At 37.3% G+C, this 14,007-nt stretch overlaps 1 protein-coding gene across 1 annotated transcript; it reads right to left on the reverse strand.

The window, feature by feature from the left end:
* Positions 1-4,849: 4,849 nt before the first annotated feature.
* On the reverse strand, positions 4,850-6,316 carry LOC122650782 (UPF0481 protein At3g47200-like). Its single transcript, XM_043844165.1, has one exon. The coding sequence runs from the start codon at positions 6,314-6,316 to the stop codon at positions 4,850-4,852; it is 1,467 nt and encodes a 488-aa protein (XP_043700100.1).
* Between the last annotated feature and the right edge of the window lie 7,691 nt (positions 6,317-14,007).

Raw genomic sequence — 14,007 nt, forward strand, 5'->3', positions numbered from 1 at the left:
GTCCCTTAGATTCAAGACATAATTAAAGTTCGAAAGTGGCATCATTTGCTACTTCATCCTATTATCATTGATGACTCAACTAAGCCCAAGTTGTCGATGTACTTTCGGTAGCCTACCAAACATGTCTTGATGTTCCTAATGACTTCTCCGCAGTTACCTCTTAGAATGTTTCCTGAATTCTCTATTAATCGATAGTGCTGAGGTTGTGAAAACCTGTTTGAAAGGGGTTTTTTTTTAGGGCAAGAGATCTTTACTTAGTCGCATAGTCTCTTTACATAAGCGTCTGGGTCAATGGGTGAGCATGCTTAGGTAGATACCCAGGGGGCAGAGGCGTCATCTCACGGTGTCTTATGAGAGGGCGTAGGAAACACCATCAAGTAGGGATCTTTTTTCTTGTTTTTTTTAGGGAAAATTACATTGCCACCCCCTGAGGTTTGCATTAAATATAGAACTACCCCTTGTGTTTCTAAATTATACAATCACACCCCCTGAGTGGACGGTGAATAGACGGTGTTAAATAATACATTCTAAATACCAACTTTGCCTTCTTCTAATATCATGTTAATACTTAGTGAAAAATTCCAACTTTACCCTTTAACCTTTATGTTACAAAATCCTCTTTCTTCTACGGAAACTCCACTGTCCTCTCCGGGAATCTGCGAGGGAGGAGCTCTCCGAATGTAAAAGGCACGAAGACGCAAATTCCAAAGCTTCCACTTTCCCACTTTCTCTTCTCTTCCCTTTTCACATCAAGCAGGTTCTAGAGATTACCAATACCACAGGGCCTAACCTCCCACCTCCTCCCTCCAAAATATATTCATTTTTACGGAAAGAAAAGAAACTCTCCATTGTGCAAGAAACCCTCCATTGTTGACTGAAGAACATCCTTCACAACAATTCGTATCAGAAATAGATAGTCATCACAGAAAACCGAATCAAAATCAAAGAAACGCAAAAAAGAAGAATAAGAGAAACATAAAAGGCCATTAAAAACCTACCTAGTCCAATTAGACGGACTACTCCTAAAATTTTGATCAGATCATCAGATAGAGATATCGGTAATTGATAACAATGTTGTCATTCGTTACAAATCGACGGAAAGAGACCATTTTCTGGTGGATTTCGCTTTTGCAGAAAGAGGTTAGTCAATTGAGAGTGGATACAATGTCTGCAAATAGAGAGAGAGAGCTCTTAAATGATCAAAATTATAGGAAGAAAGAGAGGATACGCAACGAAGTTCTTTGTACGCCTCACGTATGTACGGTCCACCTTATAGGGTGTGAATCCGCACCAGACTATTTCCGGTACAGAAGATTCGAACCGAAACAGAAAGTACCGAAATGAGATTTACAACAAAAAGGACTTTCGGGGATTCTCGCCGAAAAAAATTGTTTGAACTGAAGCATTAGGAAGCACCTCCAGGCTCTAGCTAGCACTGCTGTTACAGTGTTGGGCTCAAGATAAGTTTGTTTTTTGGTTTTTTTAACTTCCAGAAGCTAAAAAGCTTCTTTATCAAAAGGTAATCACAAGCATCAAATTTATGCCCGCCCTTTTGATTTCTATGATCGAATTAGCATATTCTTCAATTTTGTTCCGATTTCCAGAAAGCATATTCATCATCCGAACGCTTCTCTGTGTTTAGGAAAAACACATTTCTTCTTCAAAGTTTCAGCTTTTCAGGTGGTGGGGCTAGTGGGGTTGCAGAGAAGAAGAAGAAGGAGGGATGGTGATGGATGGGTCCCATTAAATTTATTTCAATGTAAAATTAGAAAAAAGAAAAAAATTGAGCAATTAGGGGTATATTAGTCATTTTAAGTCATGAACTACCAAGGGAATGATATAACGGAGTGGGGCTGTCTGTAACAACTAACCAAACCTCAGGGGGTGTGGCTGTATAATTTAAAAACATAGGAGTCACTCTGTATTTAATATAAACCTCAGGGGGTGGCAGTGTAATTTTCCTTTTTTTTTATTATTTAGTTTTTGTGTTTTTTTTTCATATGCCCCCTCGGTTTCTGACAATGGATTGATGTATTTGTTGGTCCCAAATTGTTTTCATGAGTACAAATAGGTTTTCATTGTTTTCCAAAAACTAAAATTTTGGGAGTGTTTGAATGTAGTTAGAACTTGATACCTTTTAATTGCCTCTTTTCTTATTCTAAAAAGTCCTTTAAGATAGGATTATAAAAGGATTTTCAAAAATTATTTGAAAATGACATTATGTTATTATCAAAATGTGTTATTTATGCACATTTTTTGAGTATACATATGAAAAAACATTATTATGAAAAAAAATGTGTATCATACTAAAAAGACAAAAAAGTATAATTACAAATTATTTGACACCTTTTAATAATGACATAATGATAAATGACTTTTTCAAAACGGATTTTGTTATTGAGACTTCTTAATATATCAAATAATATGTAACCATATTTTTTTGTCCATTTGAGTTTAACTTCATTTTTTCTTTTCAACTAGGATAAATCAAGTCATTTCACATGTGTATTAGAAAAATATGCAAGACAATAACACCTTTTAATAATGACATAATGATAAGTCCATTTCAAAATATTATTTTGGAAGTCCTATTTTACCCCTGACTTAAAAAAACTTTTGGGAATAAGATAAAGGATAATCAAAAGAAAGTGTCAAGTTCTAAATATATTTTTATAAAAAAAAAAAAAAAAGTTCTAAATACATTATTACCTGTAGAGGTTCCGTTTAGACTGTTCCTTTTAAAAATACTATATTATTATGAGCTAAAATTTTAAGTGGTCAAAATTACCCTAGATGACATTTATGACCTCATATCCCTATTTACAAGCGCACCATCACATCATTTTATTTTTGAAACAGAGTCGAACTTCAACCATCGGATGGTTAAACACAGTCAATACCTCAACCATCAGATAGTTGCATGAGCATCAAGTATTCTTGTTGAACGGTTGATACGTTGACTGTGTTCATACACGACTGTGTGTAAAACCTTTCACCTACTAATATAATATTAGTAAGGAAAAAACTCATTTGAATGTCCAACTTTGGTAAGCTTTTTGAAAGCGGCTAATTTTTTTAGTGTCGTAAGGGATGATTATGCTAAACTTATGATCACTGGATGGATGGTACTAGGTCTGGATTAACAATGTATCAATTTCAAAGCTTAATTCAATCAAATATCCTCTCATTCCTCATGTATGTCCATACACACCTATGACTACTAATGTGCACTATCTTATAATTTCGACTTTTCAAGCTTCAAAGTTATCACTTGGCAACTCTGTCAGGATTGAATTCATACATGTGAGCAGGGGGCCTTGGGTTTTACTTGTCCAATAAATTTGGGTCCCCATCCAATCTACCTGTGGTAAATTTAAGATGTGTAGGAAAATTAGAGGTCATTAAATTAGATGTAAAATCTATAAGCTCCCCCTACCCAAAGTTTTAAGTATCATAACGTATCCGCCGATACTAACTGATATCTATCTCATTTTTAGGATATCGATACAATACGATACGACATCGATACATGAACCAATACAGTTGACACTTATTGCAATATACACTAGATACATCTTTATCAGTGACTCAAAACACTAAACAAGAGCTCTTGTAAGGCATTGTAATCAATTTTGTTTTGGGAAAAAATCAACTTGATTCTTTGTTTTTACTTGCAAAAGCAAGTCTAGTAATGTTGACTTCATCATCATTTGGTTATTAAACAATCTGTAATCAAGGATTTAAATTAGATTTGTAATCATCAATGTGAATTTTGTTGGATTTTTTTATATTTGATGTATGTTCATCAAACCCAATTTAATTGGATTAAATTAATTAATCACTTTTTTATTATGTGCCTGTTATAATTGTTATATGTGTGCAACAGTCCAATAGTACCGTTACTTGTTCTCAATTATGGACAGACTTGGGCACTATGTTCTAGGGTTTCCGTATGGTATATATATTTCCCTAATAGGAAATGATTAGAAATATAAATACGGGCACTTTAATGTGTTGAATACTAATCCATTGATTGCAAATTATGTTGCAAATATTTTAGCTTCATTGAATGAATCGGGAACGAGATCAGGCTCTATTGATTTCGATTCAAATAATCTCGAAATTGACAAGGAACGGTCGAATTCAGTACACTTGGAATCGGGGTTATTTGGAACCAACCTTGGTTGATTTCGAGTTAAATTGATCGATTCCCTTTGATTTTTTGAACAATGCTCCCTGTAAGTATTTATTTTGTTCTGTTTTAATAGAGTTGTTAAGGGGTGCCTAGGGTGCTGAGTTGGGGGGTATGAATTAAAAAGACCTGCAAATTCAACCTATGGAAATAAAGTAGTACTTCCATTTGGTTCATTCTGGATCATTGAAGCCTAAAACAAACTTGCCTCGTCCACTTAACCAATTAAAACTACACCATATGAATTAAAATCTCCACCTTTATTTAGTTCAAATTCTAAATACAATGTGAATAACTGAGTATATATCGTCATTATGAAACTGAAACTGCAAACCAAAGTGATGCATACTGATATTTGTTATTAACCACAACATAGGGGGACTGACTCCACAAGCAATAAATAGCATAAGATCAATAACCTGCATGAAAAAAATAATAATTCAGTGAAACTCACAATCCTCACACACTATATATGACTGGCAAAACAGAAGAAGACAGAAAACTTGATCAGCTTTAAACTCAAAGCACACACATTAATCCACACAGTAACTTTGAGTAAAACAGAGATGCAGTTCCAAGGGGCTGGTGAAGAAAGTAGTTCCAAGTATTTGTAGTATGTTTGTTGCTTTCTTTGCTTGCTTGCAGCATGAGTTAGCATCAGCTGTAATGAATTTTCCTCGAAGGTTTTGGAGTTCTCCGATTCTCATCGCCGCCTCCTCCTCCTCTTGGGAATACAGCAAAGTAAGCCTGCGCAAAGGTGAGAATGATAATTACTGCTGCAACAATGGATGCAACTGCGGTCAAGGGGCTACTGAAATGTGTGCTCCTAATTTCGCGTGCCCATTTAAACCACTTGGACGTGTAGCAATCCTCAATTTGGTCCATAACAGTAGTATAGTTACTTGGGCTTGGCACCAATTTCCTTGCCAATTCATTGAAGAGATCAGCCACTTCTTGGTCGCTGCCAAGGAGATTGATGAGTATTTGCTGTGACCGCAGCTTTTTCACATCTTCAGCATGATCAATGAGTGCATCCAGGAAACATATGTATGAAGTGACTATAGAGTCGTCAGTTGGGCCATTAGGGCATGCTTCATATGCTACCAAGTTCAACAATTTGGCTTTGGCTAAGTCATCAATAACAAGTTGAGGAAGAAACAAGTCTGCATAACAGCGATGAACTTGTAATTCGACATCTTTTAACCTTCCACTTTCGCTTTTCTTGAACTCGATCCCTCCTGTTTTTAACTCAATGACCGAACGGAACGTATGCCCCAGTTTTTTTTGAAATTCAATCTTTTCTTCACCAGCAGCGAGCACCTTGTGGAGTAGGTGAAGGAGGTGAGGATGTCTATCATTTATCTTGAAAGATGTCAAGTGGCTGGAGCCGTCGAGGTTAAGTCGACTATTTGTTACAAATTTTTGGATGCAATCTTCCCAGTCACTTATGCTACCTTTGAAGTCCATTAAGGCCTGAAGAACTAGAAAGGGCAGTTGGTTCTCCAGCAAGAACAAGTCCCCTAAAACGAAGGGTAGTTGATGAGCCCTCAGCTTCGTTTCATTGAGCTTATTCTTTCCCATACACCAAATGAAATGAAGAATGAAACAACCATCCAGGAACATCATGCGCGTGAATTTACCATCGTTGTTGTTGTTGCTGTTGTTGTCGTCGTTGTTGTCGTTGGCGTCGGCGTCATAACACAACCTTGCATTGCGAGCCACTTCCTCAAACCAGTCTAATTTGTCAATGTCTTTGTCGATGAACTCCTTTGCTATTGAAGCCTTGAGCTTCTCTACTTCTTCGAGCTCTTTTTTCCCATGGTGGTAAGGACCGATAGAGACCATCATGGGATCAAAGCAGCCTTTGTGTTTTTCAATGCCATGCAGGAATGGTGGAACCTTATGTATATGCTCCTTTGTTTCAGGTTGATGGGGTTCTAGCGCAACTAGTATCGGCAGCAGCCACTTTGGAGGTCTCTCCATGACCACAGTAGATCTTTCACTCTCATCAACTATAATGGCAGGTGCGGTACTACTACTGCCTCTGCTAGCTTCATTTGGATTTTCCATGATAACCTTTCTTTTCTCTGACCTCTCAATGCTAATAGAAGCTCTTTCATTCATGCTAGCCATAAGAAACAGTTAATTTCTTAGTTGCAATGGTACATTTACATTTAGTTGCAGTGGAAGTAGAATGATCCGTCCTTTGCTCAAATTTCAAGCTTGGTATTGGATAGAAATTCCTTAAGGGGGTGTGTGTGTGTGTCACTACTTTTCCTCTTTGTTGAACATTTTTTGCTCTTACCTCCACAGATGAAAGTGGTTTAGTTCCAAGGAGAGGAAAGTATAAGAACCTTCCAGATGGGTATCAAGGTCTGTAGTGTTCATGGCTCCTCAAACTTTAACCATCAGGAGATTCATGAGTTGCTTGACCAGGAATCGACATTTCTCTCTTTCTGAGACAGACTTGAAGTGGAATATACAGGGAGTCCCTTAGTTTCCTTGATAGGGGAAGGTCCTTGATAGGGGTGGTCTTCCTTAGTTTCCCTGCTTGGGGTGAGTTGTATATCTTGGGTTTTGTGGTTGTTTGTATAGTTCTCTCTTTCTTTTAATAAAGTGATTTACCTACCCCCCCCCCCCCCCCCTCTCCAAAAAATAAAAAATCCCTGCTTTCCTGATGACTCTCGTTATCTCAAAGCCTGAAACTGCTTTTCTCCTGCATGGTGGGGCTGCAAGGGGCTGTAAAGAGAGGGTGGGCTTGGTGCAACAGTAAGGTTGTCCCTTTGTGACCAAGAGGTCACGAGTTCGAGTCTGGAAATCGTCTCTCTACGAAAGCAGCAGAGGTAAGGCTGCGTACATTATGACTCTCCCCAGACCCCGCAGTGCCGGGAGCCTCGTGCACTGGGTAAGCCCTATTGGTGGGGCTTTAAAGAATTCAGTTTTTACATGTTGAATCAATTATGTTCATAGGCAGGAGAAAAAGTCTTGAATTAGATGATCTTTGTATCAAGTTATTAACCAGCATTCCGACACGAGATATATTCTTTTTTTTTTTTTTTTCTTTTCCCTACCAACACTTTGCTTTAATCTTCTTAAATAGGAAAAGAGAGAAACCCAGTTGAGTATTATCTCAATTACTTGGAGTTCAATGCACATTTTGAACTTTTTGGCTACATTCTTTTTTTGTTCTTTCCCTACCAACGCTCTGCTTTAATCTTCCTAAACAGGAAAAGAGAGAAACCCAGCTGAGTACGTATTGTCTCAGTTATTTGGAGATCACTGCACATATTGAACTTTTTTGGCTTCCTACCCTTCTTTTTCTCTTATGCTGCTTTTGTTTCCCTTCCATCCCTCAAATATTTTATGAGTTATATTCAAAATCAACACAAATTGAATAAAGATGTTTTCTCAAAATTGTGGTGGTATCTTAATCCTTGGTTCATTTGGGACCCATGGGGGACTCGATCCCATTACAGGGTTGGATTCTTTCCTTCACTCAATCATATTCAAAGTGTTTATTGATCATGTACAACAAAAATCATGTCAAGAACTCAAGACTCAAATGGAAGGAAAAAATTATAAATAATAGGGAAATTTATGTCTAGCACACCTGTGTTTTCAAATAATTACGTCTACCACCCTTGGAATTTCAAAAATTATGTCTGTACCCCTGAGTACTAACTCTGTTAGTTTTAGAAGAAACTGACAATTTCGCCCTTTCTTATATTTAAATAAACCCACCCCACCCCACCCTTGTTACGACGACCTTCCATTATTGCGCCAACAACCACCTACTGCTTTGGTGGATGTTGTGGGCATTTCCAAGGACTTCCTCTCTTCATCTATTTTTTTTTCTTCTCCTCCCTTCTTTGTTCTGTCCATCTCCTCCTTATAAATACAGTGATTGTTGGAGATCAACTCCATCTCTGGACCTCACTCTCAATCTTATTCAAAAGTCATCCAGACCCAAATCCAGAAACCACAACGACAACAAAAACAATAACAACAACCATAGCATACAATAGAAGGCTTTAACCAAGTAATTGACGATGAAAGGAGTTGAATCCGAGGGGTTGGTGGTAGGAGAGGCAACTGAAGAGAAACAAGAAAATGACAAATTAATAATTATGGACGGCGTGTAGTAGAAATTAGAACGGAAGAGGTTAGACCGAAACAATAGTTCGTATATGAAATCCAATTTCAGATACTCTATCCAACTCTAATGCTAATCGTCGATTCAAAAGCCGAAAACCTAACCTTAAACCTGAACCAATCATTTTAGGGATTGTGGTGTGATAAATCAAACCTTTCAGTATTTGATTGTAAGTAAATTTTTGAGGAAAAAATCTGAATACATAATGGATTAAATCAGGACGGGTAAACCTTTCTTGTTTGTAGCAAAAGCATGTGCAAAGCTCCCGAATCTCAACTACGAAATAATTCATACCCATTTTGTGAAATCCTCCTTTTGGTCTGATATATCGTCCAAATAGTCATGGTAAATATGTGGGCACCATTATATAGAGATCGTTCTTTACCATCTCTCCTTCGGTCTCCTCTGCAACACACCACAGACATAGAGATGGAGAACGATAGAAAACGTGCTTGCAGAGACCGTCGAGAAGCTCTCTGTGTTCGGCAATGGGGATGAGGATGGCGATAGTGAGCTATGTGTTCGGCGATGGCCGATGGGGATGGCAATGGTGAGCTCTGTGTTCGGCTTTCCTTTTTGAGACAATGGGGTTTCAAACAAATGAGGGTAAATATGTAAAAGCACCTTCATTAAGGGTTTTATGGGTATTTAGTTAATTTTGGGGGATGAGCTCATCACTTAATTGTTCTCATCTAACGGTAAGGCGACATTTGTAAGAATCTTTCAAAATACAGGGGAAAGAGAAAACAGTCGTACAAAACTGCACACAGGGGAGGGCGCCCAGCGATCCTGTTTGAAAAAATAAAGCATCTGGGTGTGGAGTGCAAGAGAAGTTATCACTTGTCCCTTAGATTCAAGACATAATTAAAGTTCGAAAGTGGCATCATTTGCTACTTACTTTATCCTAATATCATTGATGACTCAACTAAGCCCAAGTTGTTGATGTACTTTTTTGGTAGCCTACCAAACATGTCTTGATGTTCCTAATGACTTCTCCGCAATTACCTCTTATAATGTTTCTTGAATTCTCTATTAATCAATAGTGCTGAGGTTGTGAAAGACCTGTTTGAAAGGGGTTTATTTTTTTTTAGGGCAAGAGATCTTTACTTGGTCGCATAGTCTCTCTACATAACCGTCTGGGCCAATGGGTGAGCACGCTTTGGTAGATACCCAGGGGGCAGAGGCATCATCTCACGGTGTCTTATGAGAGGGCATAGGAAACACCATCAAGTAGGGATCTTTTTTCTTTTTCTTTTTTTATTATTTATTTTTTGTGTTTTTTTTTTTCATATGCCCCCTCGGTTTCTGACAATGGATTGATGTATTTGTTGGTCCCAAATTGTTTTCATGAGTACAAATAGGATTTCCTTGTTTTCCAAAAACTAAAATTTTGGGAGTGTTTGAATGTAGTTAGAACTTGATACCTTTTAATTGCCCCTTTTCTTATTTTAAAAAGTTCTTTAAGATAGGATTATACAAGGATTTTCAAAAATTATTTGAAAGTGACATTATGTTATTATCAAAAGGTGTCATTTATGCACATATTTTGAGTATACATATGAAAAAACATTATTATGAAAAAAATGTATATCATACTAAAAGGGCAAAAAAGTATAGCTACAAATTATTTGACACCTTAAAGGGTGTCTATAAGAAAGCTCCATTTCTAAAACTCCTTTTTGTTCTTTTATATGATTAATGACTTTTTCAAAATGGATTTTGTTATTGAGACCTCTTAATGTATCAAATAATATGTAACCATATTTTTTTGTCCATTTTAGTTTAACTTCATTTTTTCTTTTCAATGAGGATAAATCAAGTCATTTCACATGTGTATTAGAAAAATATGCAAGACAATAACACCTTTTAATAATGACATAATGATAAGTCAATTTCAAAATATTATTTTGGAAGCCCTATTTTACACCTGACTTAAAAAAACGTTTAGGAATAAGATAAAGGATAAAAGGTGTTAAGTTCTAAGTACACCTTTACCAAAAAAAGAAAAAAAAAATTCTAAATACACTATTACCTATAGATGTTCCATCTAGACTGTCCCTTTTAAAAATATCATATTATTAGGAGCTAAAATTTTAAGTGGTCAAAATTACCCTAGATGACATTTATGACCTCATATCCCTATTCACAAGCGCACCATCACATCATTTTATGTTTGAAACAGAGTCGAACTTCAACCATCAGATGGTTAAACACAGTCAATACCTCAACCATTAGATAGTTGCATGAGCATCAAGTATTCTTGTTGAACGGTTGATACATTGACTGTGTTCATACACGACTGTGTATAAAACGTTTCACCTACTAATATAATAGTAGTAAGGAAAAAACTCATTTGAATGCCCAACTTTGGTAAGCTTTTTGAAAGCGGCTAATTTTTTTAGTGTTGTAAGGAATGATTATGCCAAACTTATGACCATTGGATGGTTGGTACTAGCTAGGTCTGGATTAACAACGTATCAATTTCAAAGTCTAATTCAATCAAATATCCTCTCATTCCTCATGTATGTCCATACACACCCATTACTACTAATGTGCACTATCTTAGAATTTTGAGTTTTCAAACTTCATAGTTATCACTTGGCAACTCTGTCAGGATTGAATTTATATATGTGAGCAAGGGACCTTGGGTTCTACTTGTCCAATGAATTTGGGCCCCCATCCAATCTGTCTGTGGTAAATTTAAGATGTGTAGGAAAATTAGAGGTCATTAAGTTAGATGTAAAATCGATAAGCTCCCCCTACCCAATGCCTTCCCATTTGAATTCCCTCCTGTACGTATCAAATGTAAAGTATCCACTTTGCAGAAACACTGCGGGTTTTGCTTGTTTCTGTTTGAAGGCTTCAACACCATCATTGCCCATAATTATGTGATTCAATGCCTTCCCAATAAGGCTTTGGTTTTTATGGTGCAAGACACAACATATTATCTCTCTCTCTCTCTCTCTGTATTGTATCAAATGTAAAGTATCCACTTTGCAGAAACACTGCGGGTTTTGCTTGTTTCTGTTTGAAGGCTTCAACACCATCGTTGCCCATAATTATGGGATTCAATGCCTTCCCAATAAGGCTTTGGTTTTTATGGTGCAAGACACAACATATTATCTCTCTCTCTCTCTCTCTCTCTCTCTCTCTCTCTCTCTCTCTCTCTTTGTTGTTAATATAGTGAAAAGTAAAATGCAACTTCCCTGAGAAGTACTCTTTGGTGAGGAGGCTAACCCGACAATCTGCCATAACCTTCAAATTCAGCGAAGAGGAGGTTTCATCGAAAAAGATCCTGTGCATCCGGGCAGTCGGGCTGCATGTGCAGTGCCAGGCTCAAGGCGGCGCACTTTGACCGCCTTAACCCTACTCGGGCAAAACGCTTGGGCAAGGATAAGGTGGTCAAAACACGCCGCCTTGAGCCTGACGCTGAACATGCAACCCGACTACCCAAATGCACAGGATCCGAGTCGGAGGTTTCATACTTGTGTTTATCTCCATTTCTAAACATGAATAACCAATGTTGCATTGGAATAAAGAGCCTGAACTGTACATGTCATCCATTTTCGAAGGACATAAATAATGGAATTTGGCTATCTTTGAGCCTATTCAAGGCAGTCATGCCAACTTCACAGTTGCCCACTCGATCATGTGTATCCTCATCTCTATTACAACCAGACTGTTCATTGAATGTGTCAGCACTAGGGTGAAACTAATAACAGTGATTCCCATTGCATCTCTTATTTTTAATTTACTATTTTATCCCAAATAAAAGGGCAAAATTGGAATAAGATTTAGATTAACATTGAACAAACAGATTACGTTTCAGTTAAGTTTCTGTTATATTATTTTTTAACAATAAATAATCAGAAGTAAATGTGATTTGTTGAGCTTCAGCCACGTACATGTAGCTGTAGGAGGAACATTCCTGCTATTTTTTTTTTAATTTTTTTTGATGAAAACAGTCTTGCTATGCTATGGCCATAGCAGCGGAATTTTATCCGTATATGAGGCTACCCTGGTCTTCTAGCCTAGTTGACCATATATCACGCCATCAACATTGCTTTGTCTGTCATCCAAAACTGATGTGGCCTATATTGCCACTTAGCAGTAATTACTTTTATCTATTATGATTGGGAGTCACTCAATAACTGCTCCTAGTAGTTACGAGTTGGAGACTCGGAATCGTAACCATGGTTTTAAGTATCGGTATCGTATTGCCCGTATTGGGTGATACATACTGGTTTTTGCTAGTCACTGATACCGATACTGTACCAATACCGTATCGATAGCACGGTACAGACAAGGGGTAAAATGGTTTAAAAACTCATTTTTTTAAGGAAATCAAGGGGTAATTTTGTCCGATACAACCGATCCAGGCCGATACCATATTGATATCATATCGGTTTTTCGTGTTGCCAATACCCGTTTCCCTACCGTGCACTTAAACCATGATCGTAACGCTCATTTGAACTTGGACGTTGCATTGACAATTGTATATGACGCTCATGAGGATTGTGCGATTGTTACATGGCTATCCTGGTCTTCCAGCCTAGCTGACCATATATCACGCCTCAACATTGCTTTATCTGTCATGTAAAATTGATGTGGCCTACATTGTCACAGTAGCAGGCATTACTCTTATAGCAATTATGAGGGGGAGTTATTTTTCACCAAAAAAAACAGAAAAAGGGCTGATGTCTACGTACTGTGCCACAGTGCAGCCTATGAGCCTGCAATTCAGGGAACAGGGTGGTCATTTCACTCACCCCACCCCATGCGTTTGGCAGAACATTTGGCAAAAAAAAAAAGGTGGGAGTTACATAATATTAATAACTGCATTTAGTAGTTATGAGTGCTTACCAAAAATTAAAATAAAAAAAAAGAAACAGTTAATTTCTTAGTTGCAATGGTACATTTACATTTGCATTTTATAAGATCAGTGGAAGTAGAATGATCCGTCCTTTGCTCAAATTTCAAGCTTGGTATTGCATAGAAATTCCTTAAGGGTGTGTGTGTGTGTGTGTGTGTCACTACTTTTCCTCTTTGTTGAACATATTTTGCTCTTACCTCGGCAGATGAAAGTGATTTAGTTCCAAGGAGAGGAAAGTATAAAGAACCTTCCAGATGGGTATCAAGGTCTGTAGTGTTCATGGCTCCTCAAACTTTAACCATCAGGAGATTCATGAGTTGCTTGACCAGGAATTGACATTTCTCTCTTTCTGAGACAGACTTGAAGTGGAATATACAAGGAGTCCCTTTCCTTATATGGGGGAGGTCCTTGATAGGGGTGGTATTCCTTAGTTTCCCTGCTTGAGGTGAGTTGTATATCTTGGTTTTTTTGGCTGTTTGTATATTTCCCTAATAGGAAATGATTGGAAATATAAATACGGGCACTTTAATGTGTTGAATACTAATCCATTGATTGCAAATTATATTGCAAATATTTTAGCTTCATTGAATGAATCAGGAACGAGATCAGGCTCTATCGATTTCGATTCAAATAATCTCGAAATTGACAAGGAATGGTTGGATTCAGTGTACTTGGAATTGGGGTTATTTGGAACTAACCCTGGTTGATTCTGAGTTAAATTGATCGATTCCCTTTGATTTTTTGAACAATGCTCCCTGTAAGTATTTATTTTGTTCTGTTTTAATAGAA

This window comes from Telopea speciosissima, chromosome 2, assembly GCF_018873765.1.
Source record: "Telopea speciosissima isolate NSW1024214 ecotype Mountain lineage chromosome 2, Tspe_v1, whole genome shotgun sequence".
Lineage (NCBI taxonomy): Eukaryota > Viridiplantae > Streptophyta > Magnoliopsida > Proteales > Proteaceae > Telopea > Telopea speciosissima.

What these genes read in the sequence shown, in the direction of transcription:
- LOC122650782 (XM_043844165.1), bottom strand. Translation starts at nt 6,316, where the DNA reads ATGAATGAAAGAGCTTCTATTAGCATTGAGAGGTCAGAGAAAAGAAAG.